At 39.5% G+C, this 21,322-nt stretch overlaps 1 protein-coding gene and 1 long non-coding RNA gene across 3 annotated transcripts; one reads left to right on the top strand and one right to left on the bottom strand.

Annotated features, from left to right (window-relative positions):
- The first annotated feature begins 340 nt into the window (after nucleotides 1-340).
- LOC131000231 (V-type proton ATPase subunit E-like) lies at nucleotides 341-3,228 on the top strand. 2 transcript variants are annotated; one of them, XM_057926028.1, is made up of 6 exons: nucleotides 341-613; nucleotides 716-816; nucleotides 1,280-1,436; nucleotides 1,946-2,139; nucleotides 2,380-2,479; nucleotides 2,882-3,228. In XM_057926028.1, exons 1-6 carry the CDS (start codon nucleotides 512-514, stop codon nucleotides 2,915-2,917), a joined length of 690 nt encoding a protein of 229 aa, XP_057782011.1. In that variant the 5' UTR covers nucleotides 341-511; the 3' UTR covers nucleotides 2,918-3,228. The 2 variants fall into 2 exon arrangements, with proteins under 2 accessions (XP_057782011.1, XP_057782010.1); XM_057926027.1 differs by having other exon boundaries at nucleotides 347-613; nucleotides 2,380-3,228.
- A 1,538-nt stretch (nucleotides 3,229-4,766) lies between these two features.
- LOC131000230 (uncharacterized) lies at nucleotides 4,767-5,693 on the bottom strand. The gene is made up of 2 exons (XR_009093690.1): nucleotides 5,374-5,693; nucleotides 4,767-5,250 (listed from the first exon to the last, which is right to left on the bottom strand). It is a non-coding gene; the product is annotated as an uncharacterized LOC131000230 (long non-coding RNA).
- Nucleotides 5,694-21,322: the final 15,629 nt, after the last annotated feature.

The raw sequence follows: 21,322 nt of genomic DNA, 5'->3' as shown, positions 1-21,322 counted from the left end.
TCATAAGTGAAAATTTTTAACCCTGAAAAAAAAGGTAGGTCCTATCACTTTCAATCAATTTACACATTCTTCTTAATTTTCGTACTGAAAAGTTTTGAGCCACTTATTGTGAGACGGAGGGAGTATTTTGTATGCATGAGTATTAGTTATTGATTAAGCCATTCGGTTGGTCACAAATGTATAGGTTAGTCCAATAGTTCTACCAAATTTAGACAAAAAAATGGATGTAATTTACCAAATACTATCTCTTTACCGTGGGTGTAATAGCGAATAGTACAAAGTTTGGGTAGAAATCGCAATAAAAAGAAATAACAAAACAGAATCGTGCATCACATGAAGTCATGAACATTAGTGAATAATTTATCAATTATTCAGAAAATGGTATATCTGTCACCGTCACCTTGAATACATTCCTTCGGCATCCATTCTATCTCCACGATCTCTACTTCAGTATTCTCCGAAGATAAACGAATTACCCGACCCGAATCATCAACCCGTTCCGCATCCGAAGATGAATGACGCCGATGTATCGAAGCAGATCCAGCAGATGGTCCGCTTCATCCGCCAAGAGGCGGAGGAGAAGGCGAACGAGATCTCCGTCTCCGCCGAGGAAGTAAGGCTTCTCTATTATCTCCGATCGCCAGATTTTTCCGATCAGACCCGCTGAGTTTTTTTTTGGTAATTGTAGGTTGATTTGATTTTGTTGTTTGTGTAGGAATTCAATATCGAGAAGTTGCAGCTAGTGGAAGCCGAGAAGAAGAAGATCAGACAAGAGTATGAGCGCAAAGACAAACAAGTCCAAGTTCGGAAGAAGATGTGAGTTCAATTGGTTTTTCAGACTAGTTTGTGCAGCTCGTGTGCGATTCGGAAGAATTTTTTTTGACTATTTTGTAGCTAAATGCTTCAGGATTTTGTCAATGCAGTATGTTTAAGATTTGAATTAGATTAGTATCTTACTATATAGAGAGTAAATTGAATTATCCGTTTAAGTGATCTGGATTACTATATAAAGAGTAATCTGAATGATCCGTTTAAGTGATCTGGAGAAAATTGCGGGTAATGTAGTTCCCCAATTGAATTGGAGATCTAAATTGAGTAATGTGTGTCATAATCTCTTATGTGTATCTTCTGCTGAAGATGGTTGTCTCAGAGTTTTGAAGTATTCTACTGCTGGCATTGAATATGGCCACATTTAGAAATTGGAAAGTGTCAGACGCATGTACTACTAGTATTATGGATGTGTAGAGATAAAATTTCTGCTGGATTTTGGTTCTTGCAGTGAGTACTCTATGCAACTGAATGCTTCTCGGCTCAAGGTTCTTCAGGCGCAGGATGATTTGGTCAATTCCATGAAGGAGTCTGCATCGAAGGAGCTTTTACATGTTGGCGGTAACCACCGAAGCTACGAGCATCTCCTCAAGGATCTCATTGTTCAGGTTGGGCAAGCCGAGTCTTGAGTATCTTGTGGTTAGCGTCTATAGTTGAATTTCTTTTTCATCAAAATTTCGTCCAAACATTTAGCACATTGTTGCAAAATCCTGAGGTACCAATGTGAATCTGTGTGGAAGCAAAATGCAGAATTAAGATTATGTAATCTACTTCATAACTATTTAAATAGCTGTCTTTAGTAGGCTGTAAATAATCCTGAAATCTCACTAAACTATTTCAGTAGCAAGTGTTGCAACTATTCAATCCTGTTATATAGATCATGTTTACATGAGTAAAGAATGTGAATATAAGTGAAAGCAAAAATTCAATATTCAAATTTTTGTAATCTGCTTCATGACAATTTAAATCAAGTTGCTATTTAGTTTACCTTGCTCTGACATTTTTAATGCTTAGATATTAAGTTATATTTGAACTCTGATTTATTTACCTGATTCCTGAACAATTTTTTTGCACTCTTGCATCTGCCATTGCTCTAATGTATATTGTTCCATTACAGGGTTTGTTGAGGCTAAAAGAGCCATCTGTGTTATTGCGCTGTCGTAAAGCTGACTTACAGTATGTGGAGCCCATCTTGGACAGAGCAAAGAAGGAATATGCCGAGAAGGCAAAAGTTCATTCTCCTGAGATCATAGTTGACCAAGTCTACCTTCCACCAGCTCCTTCTCATCACAATGCTCACGATCGTTTCTGGTAAAATTAAGAACTAAAACTTACTATACTTGTTGTACCTTCGTAATAATAAATATGTGAAAAAAAATTAGCTAATGCTGCAGCTAAACAAACTTTAGGCTACAATTACCTATAATGGTTTAGTCACATTTCTCTCCTGCTCAGTCTTAAGCAGTATCTGAGCTGTTGAACTGATTGATTAATTTTTCTAAAACCCATATCAACCTTTAATTTGATTCCGTTCCCTGTTTTCTATTTTAGTTCTGGAGGTGTGGTGTTGGCTTCTAGAGACGGGAAAATTGTGTTTGAGAACTCTCTTGATGCTAGACTGGAGGTTGTATTCCGAAAAAAGCTACCAGAGGTACTCCATATTCGTTTGCTACGAGAGAATCTTATTCGTCTATCCATTTATTGTAGTAATGATTAATCTATATATTCAAGATTGTAAAATGTAAATTAGAGATCATGTTTACTTCTTATTTTTTATACAGTAATTTGCCTTCTCTCATTTGTATAGATACCTTTCACTAAAAAAGTGTATTTCAACTAGAGATCATTACAGACCTTTCGAATCAGAATACAACTGTAGGTGTCCATATGATGTTGTGCTCTGCTGATGTCCAACTTTAACTTAGGGTGTTTTTGATTCATGTAGTATGTCTTAGACTCTTAGGAATAGGATTTAACCATAATGTTCATCTTCTGCTACATGAGTGCCCTAACCATGTTCACTTCTCTCACATAATCTTGTATTTGTTTTCAGATACGCAAGAGCCTATTTGGTGAGGTTGCTGCATGATGGTTAAAATTTTAATTTATTTTTCCATCTCGCGTTGTGCTTGGGTTTGAGCTTCGCCATCGGACTCTATAAATTACTCTGCATTTGATGACTTCTCCTGATATTCTTGTTTCAAGTATATTGAGCGCCTGCTTTTCTTCCCCTTCCGGCTTCCTCCCCTACCAATATCTATTATTATTCGAAAGCATTGATATTTTTCATCACCAATAAGCAGGATGCAGACCTACGATTTGTTGAATAGAGATGATAAACAAAGATTGGGAGACGATGGGCTTTCAATTGAGTGATGAATGGCCATGTTTCTTGCTTCATTACTTCACTAATTTTGGTTACCTTTTTCGTTAACTTTGTTAATATACTAGGAAAATAAAAATATGGGAACTTGCGAGCCTTTATCAAGGGAAAATATAACAAAATCTCTCAAAATGAACACTTTTAGCTTAAAATGTCTCATACTACATCAATAATGTGTTAACAATGCCAATAAGGCTTAACTCAAGTGAAAAAATTGAGACACCAAAAGACTGTCATTTGTGAGAGGTTTTATGACAAATGTGAGGGATTCAATGACTCTCCTTTATGAGAGGTTCAATTCCACCTGTGTGTGATATTTAATTAAAAAGTTAATAAAAAGGAAACTTAAAACTAAAATGTCATCCTCATAGTCCCTTTCCCTTCTTAATTGAAAAATAGATGATGTATCCAATCATGTCTAAACACAATACTGTATTTACTTAAACAAAACATTACAACATTAAATTTAAAGGATGCTTGAGCATACGAAGGTAATCAATAAAATCATAAACAATACAATCATAAAAATGCTAATGAGGCATAGCTCAAGTGGCAAAGTTGAGGCACCCAAAATTCTCATTTGTGAGAGGTCATGGGTTCAATTGTGTGGGTAGTGTTCCCACTTTTATGTGGATAGTAATGTTCTCGTCTGCGTGCGGTTATTTTTTCACTTTTGTGTGGTGTAGAGTAGTGTTTTCGTCTGCGTGCGGATTGTTTATTTGATTATATTTTGATGCCATTTGTAATTCTAATGTTTGATAGCTCTAGATAAAGCAAAATAGATAAATAATCATGTTTTATCTAAGCGTTTGATAGCAATATTGAATAACAAGAAAGCCCGCATTAAGGGAGAGGCCCGCTCTTATATCACTGTTCCACTAAGAAATTTAATATCTCCTCCCCTGGTATTATTTATCTAGGTATTATTTATCTAAGTTTTATTTATCACCCTTTATCTCATTTTTCTATCAAACACACAGGAAATATATATATAAATAATCATAAAAATATTACTAATTTCAAATGAAGTTCTTTTCCCACAAATGGTCAATAAGAGCATTTCGAAGTGCATATTAGTGGGCGACTTATCATGAATTTGTTTATGATAAGCAAGAAACTTTTCAAATCGAGCATGCTCATCGTGTGACAATTCAACCTCTAGATACTATCAGAATTAAAATTTAATATGAACACGTGAATAAATATAGTGCAAATCAAATTTATAAATTAATATAAAAAGGTCAATTTAAAAAAAAATTAAATAAAATAACACAATAATAGTACATTATAATTTTATAAAACAATTATAATCATATTCTCATTCCATTGTTCAATTATGTCTTCTATGGAGTTCATCAACAATTCCTTTTCCTCTTTTTCTGTTTCTTTCTTTCTTTCTTTCATTTCTAATCATGAAAGTAACAATTAAATAGGCTACTTGAAGCAACCATGTTCTTACATTCTTTCTTTCTTTCTTTTTGTTTTGCTTTTGCTATCAACAATACAAGGGTCTAAAATTTGGTATGAGATAGAAGCATACACACAACTCAAGAAGTGAAATTACAAAACCACCCCCTTATTCTTCATTCCTTCTCCTCTGTCTTAATTATACATCAAGAAAAGATGCAACTTTAAAACTAAAAAAAAGAAAAATAAAATACAGGAGGGCTTTAATTAATTAGGGGAGCTAGGATTCTAAACTAAACTCAAGAGTTGAAGACACTGAGGTGGTGAGGCTCATGCAGAAAATTAAGCAAAACAGTGCTCTTGCATTTGGGGCACTTTGGATCGTCTTGAAACAACATGACATACATAAGGCAGCGCGGGCATCCCACCAACATCATCGACATCGCCTCCGGGCTGCTCGCGTGGCCGTCGGGGCTCGTCTCCCGCGACACACACGAGCTCCGGGGCGAAATCGATATCGATTTCGCCCCTTTTGGCGACATAACTTGTCGCTGTTCCCCCGGTGGGGACAGGTTCAGCTTTAGCTCAAGTTTTGGGCTCTCTCCATCATACTTGATCATGTTTCCCCACACCTTGCTTATAACAAAAATAATAATCATTATCAATTCAGTAAAGAAAAAAAAAGGGACTGAATCCACTTCCATGATCCAATTCTCAAACAAGAAAAAGCTGACAATTCAAGATTTTTTATATACCTTTTACCAGAGAATTCAACTGCATGCAATTTGGGATTCTGAGGGAGTTGGAAGATTTCTTGATATATGTATGTGTATATATATATATATTTGCAATTGTTGGTGTGAGTTCAACCTTTAAGGGCTATACACATATATATATATATGTGTATAAATAGAGTGAGAGAGAGAGGATATAATGGGACGAAATCCCATTTAAATCAAGAATTGATTACACATAGGCTAGGAGAAATAAAATTGGAAAAAGAATTGAATAAAAGAAGGTGGGGGTAGAAGATGAGAGTTAAATACATGTATTAATTGAAGGGGGAGATCAGATCACAAGAACTTTGCTGGGAGAGTGAAATTTTTTAAGTAAATTGCAACTACATATATGCTATGATGTGACTAATTAATGGTTTCATTTATTGCTGAAATTTGTTGGTTTACATATTAGTACTTGCGGGAAGCAATTCAAATTTCATTAATTGCGTAACTGCCATCAGATTCGATATTAATTCTGGGAAAACTACATCGAGATTGTAACGCCTTGCTCAATCGATTCACTTGGCCTTCGACTTTGTTTTTTTGATAAATTATATAAGTAAATAATGAAATTTAAAGATCGTTCGTGACGGATGATTTGAACTCAGGGCATTAATCTCCTACCACTTGGGCTTCGACTTTGTTTTGATTCAAGAAACAATATGTGATACAAAATGTGTATCACATATTAAACACTCGGATTAGGGCTAGGCAAGTATTTTTAGCATATCCTAGATCATTTAAACCCACAATAACTATGAATCTATGATTTAGTTTATAAAGAAAAGTATATTATGAAACGGATCAGTACTAATTGATATCAAAATTAGCAAGATTATCCACTAAATTGGTATGTAGTAATCAAAGGGAATTATGGGGCTATTTATTATTAATTAATTTGTTGTTCAAAATATAGGTTATCTATCATCCTAAAAAATGGTAGAGCGTAGCTATGAGATAATTTATCCAGCCATAATGGTTAGATATATAGCTCACGAAGCACAATCAAAATTTCAACCACTTTTTCCTGGAATAAATTGTCTGGTTGAAAATTTATTGAATCATGAATATTTTGTTTTGTTTCGAGGAATATAGCTGATGATGAATTACGTACGAACAAATTTCACACTAAATAGGGGTAGGGGTGTGCAGCGGGTCGGACCCGGACCGACCCGGACCGACCCGCCGGGTTTGAAGACCCGAAAATTTCAAAAAACAGGACCGACCCGGACCGAAATATTCGTGCGGGCCGACCCGGGACCGGACCGAACCCGAGCAACGGGTCCGGTTCGGTCCGGGTCAGACCCGCTAATAACCTACTTTTTTTTCCCCCTATTTTTGCACCTATTTTTCAGAATGGGGAAATTCTACAATGGAGGGTAAAACTCAAAATTCTGCAACGTTATATGAAGCAACAGGAGGCCAACACCATGGCTGCACGAATTGAGTATGAATCGAGACTTAACATTGAGCATGAGAATAGAGACTTACCAGAGGGCGGAGGAGGCCGTGGAGAGGCGGCGAGGGCCGAGAGGGGTGGTTGCGGGGCGGCGTCTGGGCAGGGGAAGACTGCGTTGGGCGCGCGGAGTCAGGCAGTGGTCGCGCGAGGCGTCTGGACTCTGGGCGCAGGGGCAGTCGGTGCTGGGCGATGGTCGGTCCGGTAGGTGGGGCGGCGGGGCGGCGGGTTTGAGTGGAGTGGATGGGTGCGGCAGTTTGAAGATTCAAAATTCAAAGAGGCAGTAACAGTATAGGTATTCTAGGGTTAGAAGATAACTTAGATTAATACTATATTATTATTATAAATATTAAATATAAATATTAAATATTAAATTTTAAATGGCATGGGTCGGTTCCGGGTTCGCCGGGTTTCGACCGGGTTCGACCCGGACCGACCCGGAAATCTCTCGGTCCTGAAAATAGGACCCAACCCGGACCAAACACCTATACTGGGCCGGTTCGGTCCGGACCGAACCCGTCGGTCCGGGCGGGTTCGGCGGGTCCGGGTTGGGTTTGCACACCCCTAAATAGGGGTTGGAGCCTGGGTTCCATCAATATGGACTTATTATTAAAAACACACACACACCTATACCAGTCAAAATTTCGACCAAAATTACTACTGATATAACTATTCGAATAATTGATGTGGCATAAACGAAAGGAGAGCAAAGCAACATCGTTTATGCGTACCCAAACGAAGTCGGTTTTCTGCTAATGTGTGAGCAGTATTAGGGATCCAATAATGAAATAACATGGGAGATTAGTGGTAGAGACGAGAGAAAACAAGAAGAGCTAAAGAGAATCTTGATTGGTAACAAAATCAGATTAAATTAATAGTTCAATAATTATCATGTCAAATTTTAAAGTTTGTATAACTAAATTTTTTACAATTTGATGAAAGTTCAATAATTTATAAATAATTAACTCTTAAAAAATATACTCCGTATTTAATATTTTTTGGAAATTATAATTAATTTATATATAACTATTTTATTTTGCCCTTATTTATTGCTTCACATATTACCTTCACAAGCATTAAATAAACTACTTTAGAATTTTCTAAGGCAATTCAAATTAAGAAAGTGGATTATAATTTGGGGCATTCCAAAAAAAATAGAGGACTAATTTATGGGATGAAGAAAGTAGATATAAACCCTCGCACCCACTGACACAATATTCTTCTCATTTTTCTCTACTTTAATGCTCACTCCGTCCCTCAAAATTATGTATGATCGACTCCGGCGCGAGTTTTAATAAAAAAATTATTTATAGTAATGATAGTGGAGAAATAGTCCCACATTGAGAGTATTATTAAGTAGATTATGAGTAAATAGTACTCCAGTTAAAAAATGGTAAAATTGTAAAAATTATATGTGAGATAGTGTCCAAAATTAGAGGATGCATAATTTTGGGGGACGTACCAAAAAAAAAAGATATGCATAATTTTGGGGGACGGAGGGAGTATTTGGCAATTTAGACAATATTTTTCAATAACTACGTGTCCTGTTAGAAATGGATATTGGGTCCATTCCTCCCTTAAAAGGCCTTATAAGGGAGAGGGTTGCCTCACCATATAAAGTGGCTCATGCCACTATCTCCAATCCAATGTGGGACACTTCAATACACCCCCCGCACGCGCAGCGTGGACTATCCCAAACGCCATCTGTTGACAACGATATTGGGGGGCTCATCATTGGATTGGGTTGGCTCTGATATCATGTTAGAAATGTATATTGAGCTCATTCCTCCCTTAAAAGGCCTTATAAGGGAGAGGGTTGCCTCACCATATAAATTGGCTCATGCCACTATCTCCAATCCAATGTGGGACACTTCAATATGTCCCACAAGTATCCCACTATGCACACTTTTTTTTTTTTTCGTCCTACAAAATTATCTCAACTTGTTTACAACAAATATTATATGTGGGCTCATTTCTCTACTTACAATAATGTAAATAATATAAACCACTTTCTTTACTCACAATACACTCAATTAACATTCTTGTGATGGTAATAAACAGGGACGGAGCCAGGGGGGCTAGAGCCCCCTCCCAAATTTTGAGTTTTTTTTTTTTTTTAATTTTAATTTAAATTTTAAAATATATATAGATATATGTTTATACCTATTATAAAATAATTTTATTTTATAAAAGAGCATAATACTTAATTCCTGGCTCCGTCCCTGGTAATAAACATCTCCTCTTGAGTCTTGACCCTTTCGTGGATGTACAGTCGTAACGATTGGAACCACATAAATCTTGATGTTCTTCCTCTTCTGCATGATTTCATACTGTTGCGGTGCTGCATTATGTTTAGAGTTCTATTTGTGCAACTTTTTGTGGATCTTTACCGGAGTGAATCGGTTTTGATTCACATAAACCAATTCTTTTGGCTTCAATTTCACCATGCCGTCTTTTTAAATTTTGGAGTAGTGCACTTAGCTTTTACTTTTCTAATTAAATAAATTAATTAAATGCATTAAACATGTGAGACACTATAATTTTCTCTCTAATCTAACTCTCTCAAATATCTGTGCCCAAAAATTTAGTGTCTTCATCATTTTAATGGGACGAAGAGAGCATTATACTCCATATATATATATATACTCCCACGGTCCCACGAAGCATGACACATTTTTCTTTTTGATCTGTCCCACGATGCATGACACGTTTCTAAAAATGGCAAAAAATTTACTCTTTATTCACATTTTCACTTTTTCACCTACCACACGTAACACACAAAATACCAATTTCTTAATTCCCGTGCCGAAAAAAAGTGTGTCATGCTTCATGGGACGGAGGGAGTATATTTTAAGACAAATATATTTTGGTAGAAAAAGGCAGAAACTTTAATTTTATTTCAGGTAAGGCAGAGTGACGTACATATTGAAGATAATGAAACAGATTGCTTAAATATATGTGAGTGAGACTGGTAGTTAAAGCTGGTGGTGAGTGAAGAGAAGAGATAAGCTCTGTCTTTAATTTTGATGAATAAATACTCAACTCAACACAATTGCTGGATTTAATTTCAACTAACCCTTAGTAATGTTCGACTACATCGTTTATGGATTGTTCTGCCTCTTCACGCCATATCACATCAAACCCAATTTCCTATATTCATCTTAGATTCTCTACTCTTAAATTATCTTTTCCATTCTTTCATATATCACATCAAACCCACTTTCCTATATTCATTTTAATAAACAATTACTCATTCTGTCCTATTTTAAGTGGCTCTAAATTGTTCGACACTGAGAAAAAAGTGTCAATTGATTAAAAATTACTCCCTTCATCCCACGAAACATGACACAGTTTTCTTTTTGGTCTGTCCCACGAATCATGACACGTTTCTAAAAATGACAAAAAATTTATCATTTATTCACATTTTCATTTTTCCACCTACCGGGGGTTGGTAGTTGAATTTGATTCGGGAAAAAGCATTATGCTACTGTAGCAAAGAGGAATTCCCGTTCGGATACCTTTACGACGGGGGAATTCCCGTTCAGATACCTCAACAACGCCAACCTTTCGAACGGCGCCGTTCCGCCTCATCTGCAGCTGCTGCTGGAACAGATCCGCCAGCGCCCGCTCGTGAATCAAGTTCTCCTCCTTCCTCGACGACCGACCGATTGCTCCCGGCGCCGGCCTCCACTCTTCGGCGGCGATCTGTCGCAGCGGGAGAGAACGCCGGAGCTTTCAGATCGTTGTCGTCCGAGCTGCTGGAGCTGCAAGATCACGATCCGAGCCGCTGAAGCTGCCAGAGCGAAAGAGCGCCGAAACTGCCACAGCTCCTCAACTGGCTCCCGATCCTCCTTGCTACTGGAGCTGCCAGAGCGCCGGTGCCCGGTCGCCGCCACTCCACCTGCTGCAGCGTCATCCCCTCCTCTCCGATCATCCGCCGCTGATCTAGCATCCACCGATTGAGCAACTGAGATCTGCACGCAGCCGTCCACAGCAGCCTCCGTCAACCTCATCTACGAGAAAACTTCCTCCGGAACGGATGATGCGGTTCTCGTCCTCTATCTCCGATCGAAATTCCTTGTAAGCTTCTTTATCACCTCTTTGTTGTTAATCTCTAGTAGAGAGGTGAGTTCTGTTCGAATTTCTTCTTCTTTTCTTCGTTGGTTGTTTTGCTCGAATCTGATCGATCCTGGTCTCTTATCGGATATTTCGAACTTTTGCTGTTTTCATTTTCGTGTTTGAAATATTCTGTGGCCCAAGAAGGAATTTTTGGATGACATGAGCAACCCGCCTGCTTTCATGACTTCCGATTTTCCTCCCATCTCCAACAACTTTGTTAGACCTATGCCTTCTTCCTCCGGTAAGAACCACAATCGGCCGTCGGATGTTCCCTTGAGTTCCAATCTCAAACCCGATTCTGAGAACGGCAAGAGTCATTCCGAGACTCTTGTCAAATCGACGCTGCATGGAATATCTAGCCCTAGCACTGAGGCGAAAAGGAACAAACTCTCTTTTGCGCGAACGGTCCAGCGATCAGTTCCCAAACCAGCAGATGTTTTTGCCCAGGACTACAACGCTCTTCACCCCGTAAACATTGGCAACAAATCTATTCTTCGGATTCCAGAAGCCCTGTATCAAAGTAAACTCAAGGAATTTGAGTTCGCTGTTCACGCCAGGCTTTTGCTGAATAAGGGAGACGCCCCCAGATTTGCTTCTGACATTAAGCAAGAACTCATGGCTTTATGGAAAACCTCGGATGCAATCCGTGTGGTGCCACTTGGAAAAGGTTTCTTTTCAATAATTTTCGCGAATGAATATGAGATTGGTACGGCAAAATCTAGGGCTACTTGGAAATTGAGCAAAGGTATTATTCGAATCAGGGAATGGGTTCCGGATTTTGACCCATACAAAGAATCATCTGCTCTCTCCCAAGTCTGGCTGAGAATCTATTATCTTCCTCACGAATACTGGCATCCGGAAGTGATAATCGGCATCGCCAGATATGTCGGTCTTCCTATTAAACTTGATGGTTTTGCATTTTCTGGGCAAGTGGGTCACTTTGCTCGTGTTCTTGTCGACATGGATGTCTCTAAACCTATTCCCGAAACTCTCACAGTGGATAAGGGAACGCGCTCGTTCGAGGTTGAATTCGTATATGAAAATTTGCCGCATTTTTGTGGCTTTTGCAATCTTGCAGGTCATAACATTGCTCAATGCCGCCGCAAGAAACAGCAGGACAACAACACGGACATCACGAAGCCTACAAGCTCGGATCAACCTCCTCTCAAAACCATTCACAACAAAACTATGGGGAAAGAATGGCAGAAAAATAAAGAGATTCCGATCGGTAATTCTTTCGAAGCTTTACCTCTAGAGCCTTCCGGAGATGAGGACGTCAATCAGGAGCCTCTTATTGAGAAGGAGAGGACTTCCAATATCAGCGCTTCAGAACATATTAATCACACTCCCCCTGAGGAGTTTCGTCAGACAGATGGGGCACAGAATTTGCCCCAGCGTAAAGAAGGATTGTCCGGACCTGATTTGCTTGCAGCTGCGTGCAGACCTGTTCATGATTCGAACATCGTACCACTGATTATACCCGAAGATGATAGTAATAACAAGAGCACTGACACGGGTACTTTTGCTGATAAAGAGGTGGCCTTAGGAAACATGATGAAAGTGCAGATTTTTGAAACAACATTAACACAAAATCAAAAGGCTGATAGTGCTAGTGAAAGGCAAGAACAAGAGACAAACTGTCGAACAGTTTGTGCCATTAGTCGTACTACAAACGAGATGATTGAAGCTGTACCAATCAAACGGGGGCGGGGTAGGCCGCCTAAGCAAACTGTCGAACAGTTGGTGCGCACGGCAACTCCGACTTTGAAAGATCGTCTTCGACACAATCAGGCAGCTAATATTGGGGATCAGGTTGGACAACTTCAGGGGACCACGACGGAGTTTAACTCTTTGGTTAAGGAAGCGGTGGATAAAGGCGTTCAAATTTCAGAGTTCCTCATCTCTCAAACTTCTTCTGCTGCTGGTAAAAGTATGGACACAGCTTCTTCACGGAAATGGGGTGATTTGGTGGATGATGATTATGATCCTCAAGAGGAGGACGATAATATCCACCTTCCTCAATGAACATTCTCTCTTGGAATATTCGTGGTATGACGGACACGGCACGTAACTTGCTTCACAATTACTGTCATGTTCATCATCCTATTATTCTAGGCATTATTGAGCCTAAGACTAACTTTCTGCATATTCCGACCTCATTCTGGAACTCTATCAATTTGACTCCTTTCCATCAAAATGATCGCGCCCCTCATGCTTCCAACATCTGGATTCTCATCGCCAACGGGGTTACCTGCTCGTTGATTATGTCCACGGAGCAGATGGTTATTTTTGACATCTTGTTTTCTAGCTATTCTTTCAGAGTGGCTATTGTTCACGGAAGTTGTAATTATATCACTCGCAGGATTCTTTGGGATGATATCTCTTCTTGTATGGTCCCTCAAATGGTGATTCTTGGGGACTTTAATGCTGTGCTTGGAGCTCATGAGCGGCGTGGACGCAGGTTTCCCAGCCGTGCTTCCTGTAGAGATTTTCAAGCTTTCATCGATCGCCATACTCTCATTCAAGCTCCCACCTCTGGGCCTTTTTTTACTTGGACGGACAGGCGTAAATTTCCTATGACTACTGAGTCTGTCCTGGACCGCACTCTTTTCTCAGAGGATTTTGCTACGCATTGGCATTCTACTGAGAGCCGGGTGTTGCCTCGTCTTGGCTCTGACCATGCTCCTATTTTGTTTAAATGTTCCACTCCTCCTAATACCTATGGCGCCCGTCCTTTTCGTTTCCTGAACATGTGGAGTTCTCACTCTGATTTTATTCCAATGGTTCAGCGTTCTTGGGCTCCTGTTGTTGACACGAACTGCCCCATGGTGCGTATGATGCACAAGTTGAAGCGTTTGAGGAAAGAGCTCAAAATGTGGAATAAATCCACTTTTGGGAACTTCAACACTTCGCTTGAGGAACTCTATTATAAGCTCTCTTCTCTTCAGGCACATATCGATAATGTTGGATATTCTGAGACGCTCTTTGATCAAGAAGTTGAGCTTGAAGCCTCTATCTCGGTCATGCTCTCTCGGCAAGAGAACCTACTTCGCCAGAAAAGTAGAATTCGATGGCTCCAGGATGGCGATCGAAATACAAAGTTTTATCATAACATGTTGAGAATGAAGCGCGCTAGCCATACTATCAAGCATCTTGAGATTAACGACGTCCTGGTTGAAGATCATAACACTTTGGCGTCTCATGTGGAAAACTTTTATAAATCTCTTTTTGCGGCGGATATCAATCCTGGGGCCGATCTCTCGTGGATTGCTAATTATATCCCCAGTAGCCTCACTTTGGAACATAAATCGGCTTTGGTTACTTGTCCGACTGCGACGGAGATCAAAGCGGTGGTCTTTGCTTTGGACAAAGATAGCGCTCCCGGCCCGGATGGCTTTGGAGGTACTTTTTATCGTTCCGCTTGGGAAATTATTGAGCATGATTTCACTTCCGCCATCAGAAGATTCTTCACTCATCATTATCTCCCTTCGGGTCTCAATTCCAATACTCTGAGCCTTCTTCCCAAGAAAGTTAATGCCAAGGTTATCTCTGACTATCGGCTCATCGTTCTTGGCAATTTCTTTTTCAAAGTTATTTCCAAGATTCTGGCGATCCGACTGAATGCTGCTGCGGCCACCATCGTCTCCAACAACCAATTTGGCTTTATTTTGGGACGTTCTATTCATGAGTGCATCACTCTTGCCTCAGAAGGGGCGAACTGCATGGAGAGATCTTTACACGGCAAAAACATGGCTCTTAAAGTCGACATTCATAAGGCCTTTGATACGCTTAGATGGGATTTTCTTCTGTTCGTGCTTCAACAGTTTGGCTTCCCCAATATTTTCTGCTCTTGGATCAAAACTATTCTCAGCTCGGCTCGCATCTCTATTCGGTTCAATGGTGCTCTCTATGGCTATTTCGAATGCGGTCGGGGAGTGAGACAAGGAGATCCTTTGTCTCCCATTCTTTTTGCCTTGGCGGAAGATGTTCTTAGCCGTATTTTTCTGGATGCTGGTAATCGGGGTTTAATTGCCGGCATGCGTTTCTCGAGATCTTTGAGTTTCCCTTCTCATTTGCTTTACGCTGACGATGTGCTCCTGTTCTGTCAGGCCTCCAAGCGTAATTGCATTATGATTGACTCGATTATTCAGCTCTATGCCACGGTCTCTGGTCAATATTGTAACAAGAATAAGTCTACTCTTTACTTCGGGAAAGGGGTGTCGCCCGGGCGACGTTCTACGCTACAACGGATTTTGAACTTCAACATTGGCTCCATGCCTTTCACATACTTGGGAGTGCCTATTTTCTCGGGTAGACCTTCTTGCGCTAAACTTCGACCTATCTTTGATCGGATTCTTGCACATTTCCCTAGGTGGCAAGGTAGTCAACTCTCTATGGCGGGCAGGCTCTGCTTAGTTTCTTCTGTTATCAACAGTGCTGCGGTACATAGTATGCTGGTTTATAAATGGCCGGTGAAACTTCTGCAGAATCTTGACAGAGCTTGTAGATCGTTCATCTGGACTGGGAGTACGTTGAAGAAACCTTCTTTTTCTGTGAGTTGGATCAGAGCTCGTGCTCTGAAGGAACATGGCGGCATTGGAGTCAAATCTTTCTCTGACATCAATAATAGTTTCATGTTTCGGCTTGGTTGGTATATTCTGAACATGAACAGCTTCGGCTATCGGCTGCTTCGTCAGAAATATCTCACTCAGACCATGGATTGGGCTTCCCAATGGGCGAGTTCGTCGATTTGGACTGGTGTTAGAAGGACGATTCGGGAGATTGTTTCGGATACCTTCTGCACGATTGGCAATGGAGATACGATTTATTTTTGGAGAGATAATTGGCTCGGGTATCGGCTGATCGACAAACTTCATATTCCGGAGTTCATGACACCCTATTTCTCTCAGAAGATTTCAGACTTCTTCTTTAATAATAAGTGGCACCTCACTTTTAGTTTTATACAGTCTTTCCCGCGCATTGCTCTCGACATCATATCTACCCCCATTCCTGGATTGACGGACGACAGATCCTGGATTCACTCGGGTTTCGGGAACATTACTGCTGCCTCGGCCTTTGCTCACATTCGACCTCAGTTCCCTAAGGTCGACTGGGGATCCTGGATTTGGGCCCCTTTTATCCCTGCTCGACGATCTCTCTTTGTCTGGCGCACTATTGTTGGCAAGCTCCCTACCTTTGATATGAATCGCCTCCTTGGTTTTCAGGGGCCTAACCGCTGCCCTTTATGCTCGGCGGCAGAAGAGACGATGGATCACGTTCTGTTGAACTGCTCCTTCTCGGCTTCTATTTGGGCGGATGTCTTTCGTTGGTTTTTGATTGACCAAACTTTACCGTTGGACGTGGGCAGCATGATTCGCTTCTCTATCCACCAGAATTACAGCAAACAAGTTGGCAATTTGTGGAAAGTTGGGGTGGTCTCTCTCCTCTGGAGTCTCTGGTCTCACCGCAATAACGTCATACACAACAATTTAGCACCTTCGCGCCACCTAATTCTCAAGCAGGTCCGGGTTTTTCTTTGTGAAGCTGCCAACAATTTCGTCCTTGGCACTATGGCCAACTCGGTTACTGATCTTCTCATTCTTAAGAATCTTTCCATCGCTGGACAACCCAGGAAGCCTTTCTCCTTTATTTTCGTTGCTTGGCACCTTCCCCCGCCGTCTTGGATTAAAGTTAATACTGATGGCTCGGTCCGTGAAGGGAGGATTCATGCGGGGGGCGTCTTTAGGAATGCCTTCAACGACGTTCTTGGTTGTTATCATTTTTCAGGCGGCCATGGGGTTGCGTTCGAAGCAGAGCTTTTAGCTATTATTATTGCGATTGAATCTGCACATCGCGCCAAATGGGAGAGAGTTTGGTTTGAGTCGGATTCTTCTTACGTGGTTCAGCTTCTTCAGTCGCTTTCTGAGACGGTTCCTTGGAGATTCAAGCCTCGGTGGCAGCTTGCTCTCTCCAAACTCCATTCTTTCACGTGGCGCATTTCTCACATTTTTCGTGAGGGCAACAGATCGGCGGATTTTTTAGCTTCTCAAGCTTCGGAGGAGGGTTTTTGGCCTCATGCCATTGCTGGTTTAAATAATTTTGTCAAGGAGGATGTTTCTATTCCCTATTTTTCTCGTTTCGCTTGATTTTTTGGTTTTTTTCTCTTCGTTCTGGATCGGTTGTGAGCCGGGAGGCCTAAGGGTAATGGTTCGGCCGGAATCCTTGAGATCTCCTAACTCAGCTCTGTCAACCTTGGTCCTTGACGAGTACTCTTTTTCCTCAGCTATTATGAGGTTTTAACGAGGCTCGGCCCTTAGTCTGCAGCTTTGTGCTTTCAAGGGTTTTTGGTTCTCCATTGTTGTTTCTTTTCTTTTTAATAAAATCTTATTTCAGCAGCATTTTTCCACCTACCACACTTAATACACAAAATACTAATTTCTTAATTCCCGTGCCGAAAAGAAGTGTGTCATGCTTCATGGGACGGAGGGAGTAGTTAAAAGTGATAGAACCTATATTTTTTTAAGAGTTAAATTTTTTTTATTTATGAAAACAAGCCACTTATAATGGGACGAATGAGTACTTATTTTTATAACCCATCCCTTCATGAAACATTTTTCATCACACCAATATTTTGAAATTGGAAAACGGACGTGGAGTAATTTTTTTTTATTTAAGAATAAACAATTAGTTATTTTATTAATTTATCCATTCGTGAAATATTTTTCTAAGAATGAGCAGCGGCAGATCTCAAGCTTTTCTCTCAACTTAATTCTCTGACTTTATTTCATGGAGTTGTCTTTTTTTTTTGCTACCTACTTACCTGTTCCATTCTTTTAATTTCTTGTCATCATTTTTCTTTTCTCATGAAAGAAATTTGAACACATCCCCTTTTCTGTAATTTGAATTGAAGAGAGAAAAGTCAAAAGCCCAAGAATAAATGGACTGAATGAGAAATGCAGTTTCTTTTTTTTGTGGGTCATGGAGTATTGAATAACACTATAAAAATTAATATTTAACATATAATATTTTATACGTCTACGGTGAATAGTCTCGTTTGAGGGAGGATACGAGTTTTAATAAAGTTTTTGTAAATAGAATAAAAGTACAATTTGTAAAGATAATATTAATACAAAAAAGTAAAATAAATATATATTATTGATTTAAAAAAAGAAAAAAAAAATACTCCATTCGTCCCCAAATAACTTCATATATTTCCTTTTTGGGAGGTTCCTCAAATAAATTTTTATTCATTTTGAGACAATACTCCACCACTAATAATATTTTATTTATTCTTACTTTTTAAGTTTTCATCATTCTCAATACTAATATAACACTTTTTCACCATTTTCAATATTAGTTGCAACATTTTTTTTCTCCACTATCAATACACTTAACAATTTTTTTCTTAAAATCTGTGGCGTTCCCTACTAGGAGTCCCAGCTTTTAGTATCCAGTTGAAAGTGACACGGGTTTTAATAAAGTGATTGAGTGTGTTGTGAGTGAAATAAGGGACATTTTATGTGAGTGTTAAAATAATTAAAGTGGAGTAAGGACCCCACCCACTTTTACTAAAAATAGAAATGGATGCCAAAATGTGGGACGACCAAAAAATGAAAGCTGAATACTAAAAGTTGGCACGGGGAGAGTATAATTTATAGTTAAATGTAGGAAAGAATGTAGGATGTAATAGTTCAAAAAGTGATTAGTAAAAAAAAGAAAGGAAAAAGGCATAAACATACATTAACTTTGCTTCCTCTATTTTATTTTGTACGTGACTTTTGAATTTTCTTGTAAAGTTATCAACTTTTAACTTTGTTCGATTTTTTCATAATTTTAAATTTCATTCACATTGAATCTGACTTGAAGCTTATAAGGCAGTCATGCATGTACCGACATCTCTTGCATCACTACAACGTCGTTCATACCTAAAATTAGGGCAACATTACGACAGAATTCTCGGCTCCATCTGAATTTTTTGGAGTCATGGTCTTCAGTTTCTCCGAATTTTCAATTCTTTCATCTGAGTGTTGACTTTACTGCTTCTTGATCTTCAATAATTGAATGATTAATGAGTCAATCTTTAGGATGAAGCTCCTTCTTAGCGTGGTTGGGTTTTGGCCTGTCGATCGTTGCTACTTGGAGGATTCAAATATGAATTTTCAACAAATATAAAGCGCTACTTATTGTAGACAATTAAATTGTCGTCGAATTAAATCGTGCCACGTGTAAATTCATGAATTAAATATTCAATTATATTTTCTATTTTATTAAATGGGATTTTATTCCTAATTAAATAGATATATATGATTAATATTTAATAAAATGAATTAATGGGCTTATTGGCCACTTAAGGCCCTAAGGCCCATACATGGAGGCCCAAAGCCCATAAAGCCCACGAAGCCCATCTCTAAAATCTATAAATAGAGGTGTTGGGAGCTCATAAATAACAACTCGAAGGAGCGGAAGATCGAAGAGCATAAAGAATTCTCTCTAGTATCACAAGTTGAAGTGGAAGATTGAGGAGTTCAAAGAATTCTATCAAGTCTTCGAGTATTCATCAAGTATCCTTCAAATCTTCAAGATCTTCAAGGCAACATTCAAGTATCCTTCGAATCTTCAAGTATTTGAGAATTCAAATCTTCAAGTATCATTCGAATCTTCAAGTATTTGAGCGTTCAAATCTTCAAGTATCCTTCAAACTCTTCAAGTATTCCTGCAAATCTTTGAAGTGATCTTCAAGTATCCAAAGAAATCAAGTTCGAAAGCTTCAAGGCGTTCTTACAAATTCCAAGAACGATCTTCCTCAAATCAAATCAACCAAGTCCCAAAGCTTCAAGGCGTTCTTACAAATTCTAAGGACGTTCTTCAAATCAAATCAAATCAAGTTCAACGTTCAATCCAAAATCATGACTTAAGTCCCTTGGATTGGCGTCATCAAATCAAGTATTTCAATAACCTTCGAGCTTGTTCAAGAATCAAATGGAAGAGAAGAATCAGAGGATTAACTAGATATTGCAACCCGCATAAATCTATCTTCAAATTCTATCAAATTATTTTTGTAACGCGTTTTTGTATTTTATCAAATTGAAATACAAAAATTTGTGTTTACAAATTTTGGCACGCCCGGTGGGACATCTCTACCTCTCATCTCTACTCTTCACCAAAAATCTTGAACTATGTCTACTCAATCAAATGCAGCTGCTCCAGCTTCATCCAAAGCTTCTTCGGCAAACGTTGGTATGATCACGCGAAGCAAAGCAAAATTGATGCAAGAGGTGTCCAAGTCAACCTCCCGTCTTCCATCTATCCATGAAGAAGATGACAACTTTGAGAGAAGCTTCACATTCCCCACTGAAAATTATCAACTCCATGCAAGTGTCATGATGACAAACACTTCCACCATGGAGGAACAACTCTTGAACTTGACAAAGATGGTTGAATCTCTAACCAAGCACATCCAAGAGCAAGATGCCCAGATTGCAAAGCTTAAAGGAGAAAAAGGAGATTCAAGCCACGCCAACAACGATAGGGAAGGCGAAGAAAGCGAAGAAGATGGAGAGAATAACGATGAAGAAATCTCCAAAGACAAATCAAAGAGTGATGGAAAAAGGCCTTCAGGAAAAGACATTCTCTTCTCGTCTGGTGGCCTAATTCCCATTGACCAACTCAAAGAGTTCATCGAAGCAACAATGAAGAATAACTCCGATGGAAGCTCCAAGTCATCGTTAACTTACTCCAAGCCATATACTCGGCGAATTGACAGTATGAGGATGCCTCTTGGTTATCAGCCCCCCAAATTCCAACAATTTGATGGCCAAGGAAATCCGAGACAACATGTGGCTCATTTCATTGAAACATGCAACAACGCTGGTACTTATGGAGATCATTTGGTCAAACAGTTTGTTCGCTCATTGAAAGGTAATGCCTTTGATTGGTACACCGATTTAGAATCAAACTCAATTGATAGTTGGGAACAACTGGAGCATGAGTTCCTCAACCGCTTCTATAGCACTAGAAGAACTGTCAGCATGGTGGAGCTCACAAGCTCGCGCCAATTTAAAGAAGAGCCAGTTATTGACTACATTAACCGATGGAGAAACCTTTGTCTCAACTGCAAGGACCGATTGTCTGAATCATCTGCCATCGAAATGTGTATTCAAGGGATGCATTGGGGCTTGCAATACATCTTGCGAGGAATCCAGCCTAGAACATTCGAAGAACTTGCTACAAGAGCTCATGATATGGAGTTGAGCATGATGGCAAGCGGGATCGAAGAACCACCCATCCGAGAACCTCGCAAATTCAAGCCAGAATTCAAGAAAGGAAGCAAACCATCCGATGAAACACCAA

Source organism: Salvia miltiorrhiza, chromosome 8 (assembly GCF_028751815.1).
Source record: "Salvia miltiorrhiza cultivar Shanhuang (shh) chromosome 8, IMPLAD_Smil_shh, whole genome shotgun sequence".
Lineage (NCBI taxonomy): Eukaryota > Viridiplantae > Streptophyta > Magnoliopsida > Lamiales > Lamiaceae > Salvia > Salvia miltiorrhiza.
The sequence above is the reverse complement of the archived record's forward strand: the minus strand, read 5'-3'. Positions and strand labels throughout refer to the sequence as shown.

Coding starts and splice junctions, on each gene's coding strand:
- LOC131000231 (XM_057926027.1), top strand. CDS start 512: ATGAATGACGCCGATGTATCGAAGCAGATCCAGCAGATGGTCCGCTTC. Junction 614..715: donor TCTCCGTCTCCGCCGAGGAA/GTAAGGCTTCTC, acceptor TTGTTTGTGTAG/GAATTCAATATCGAGAAGTT. Junction 817..1,279: donor GTCCAAGTTCGGAAGAAGAT/GTGAGTTCAATT, acceptor TGGTTCTTGCAG/TGAGTACTCTATGCAACTGA.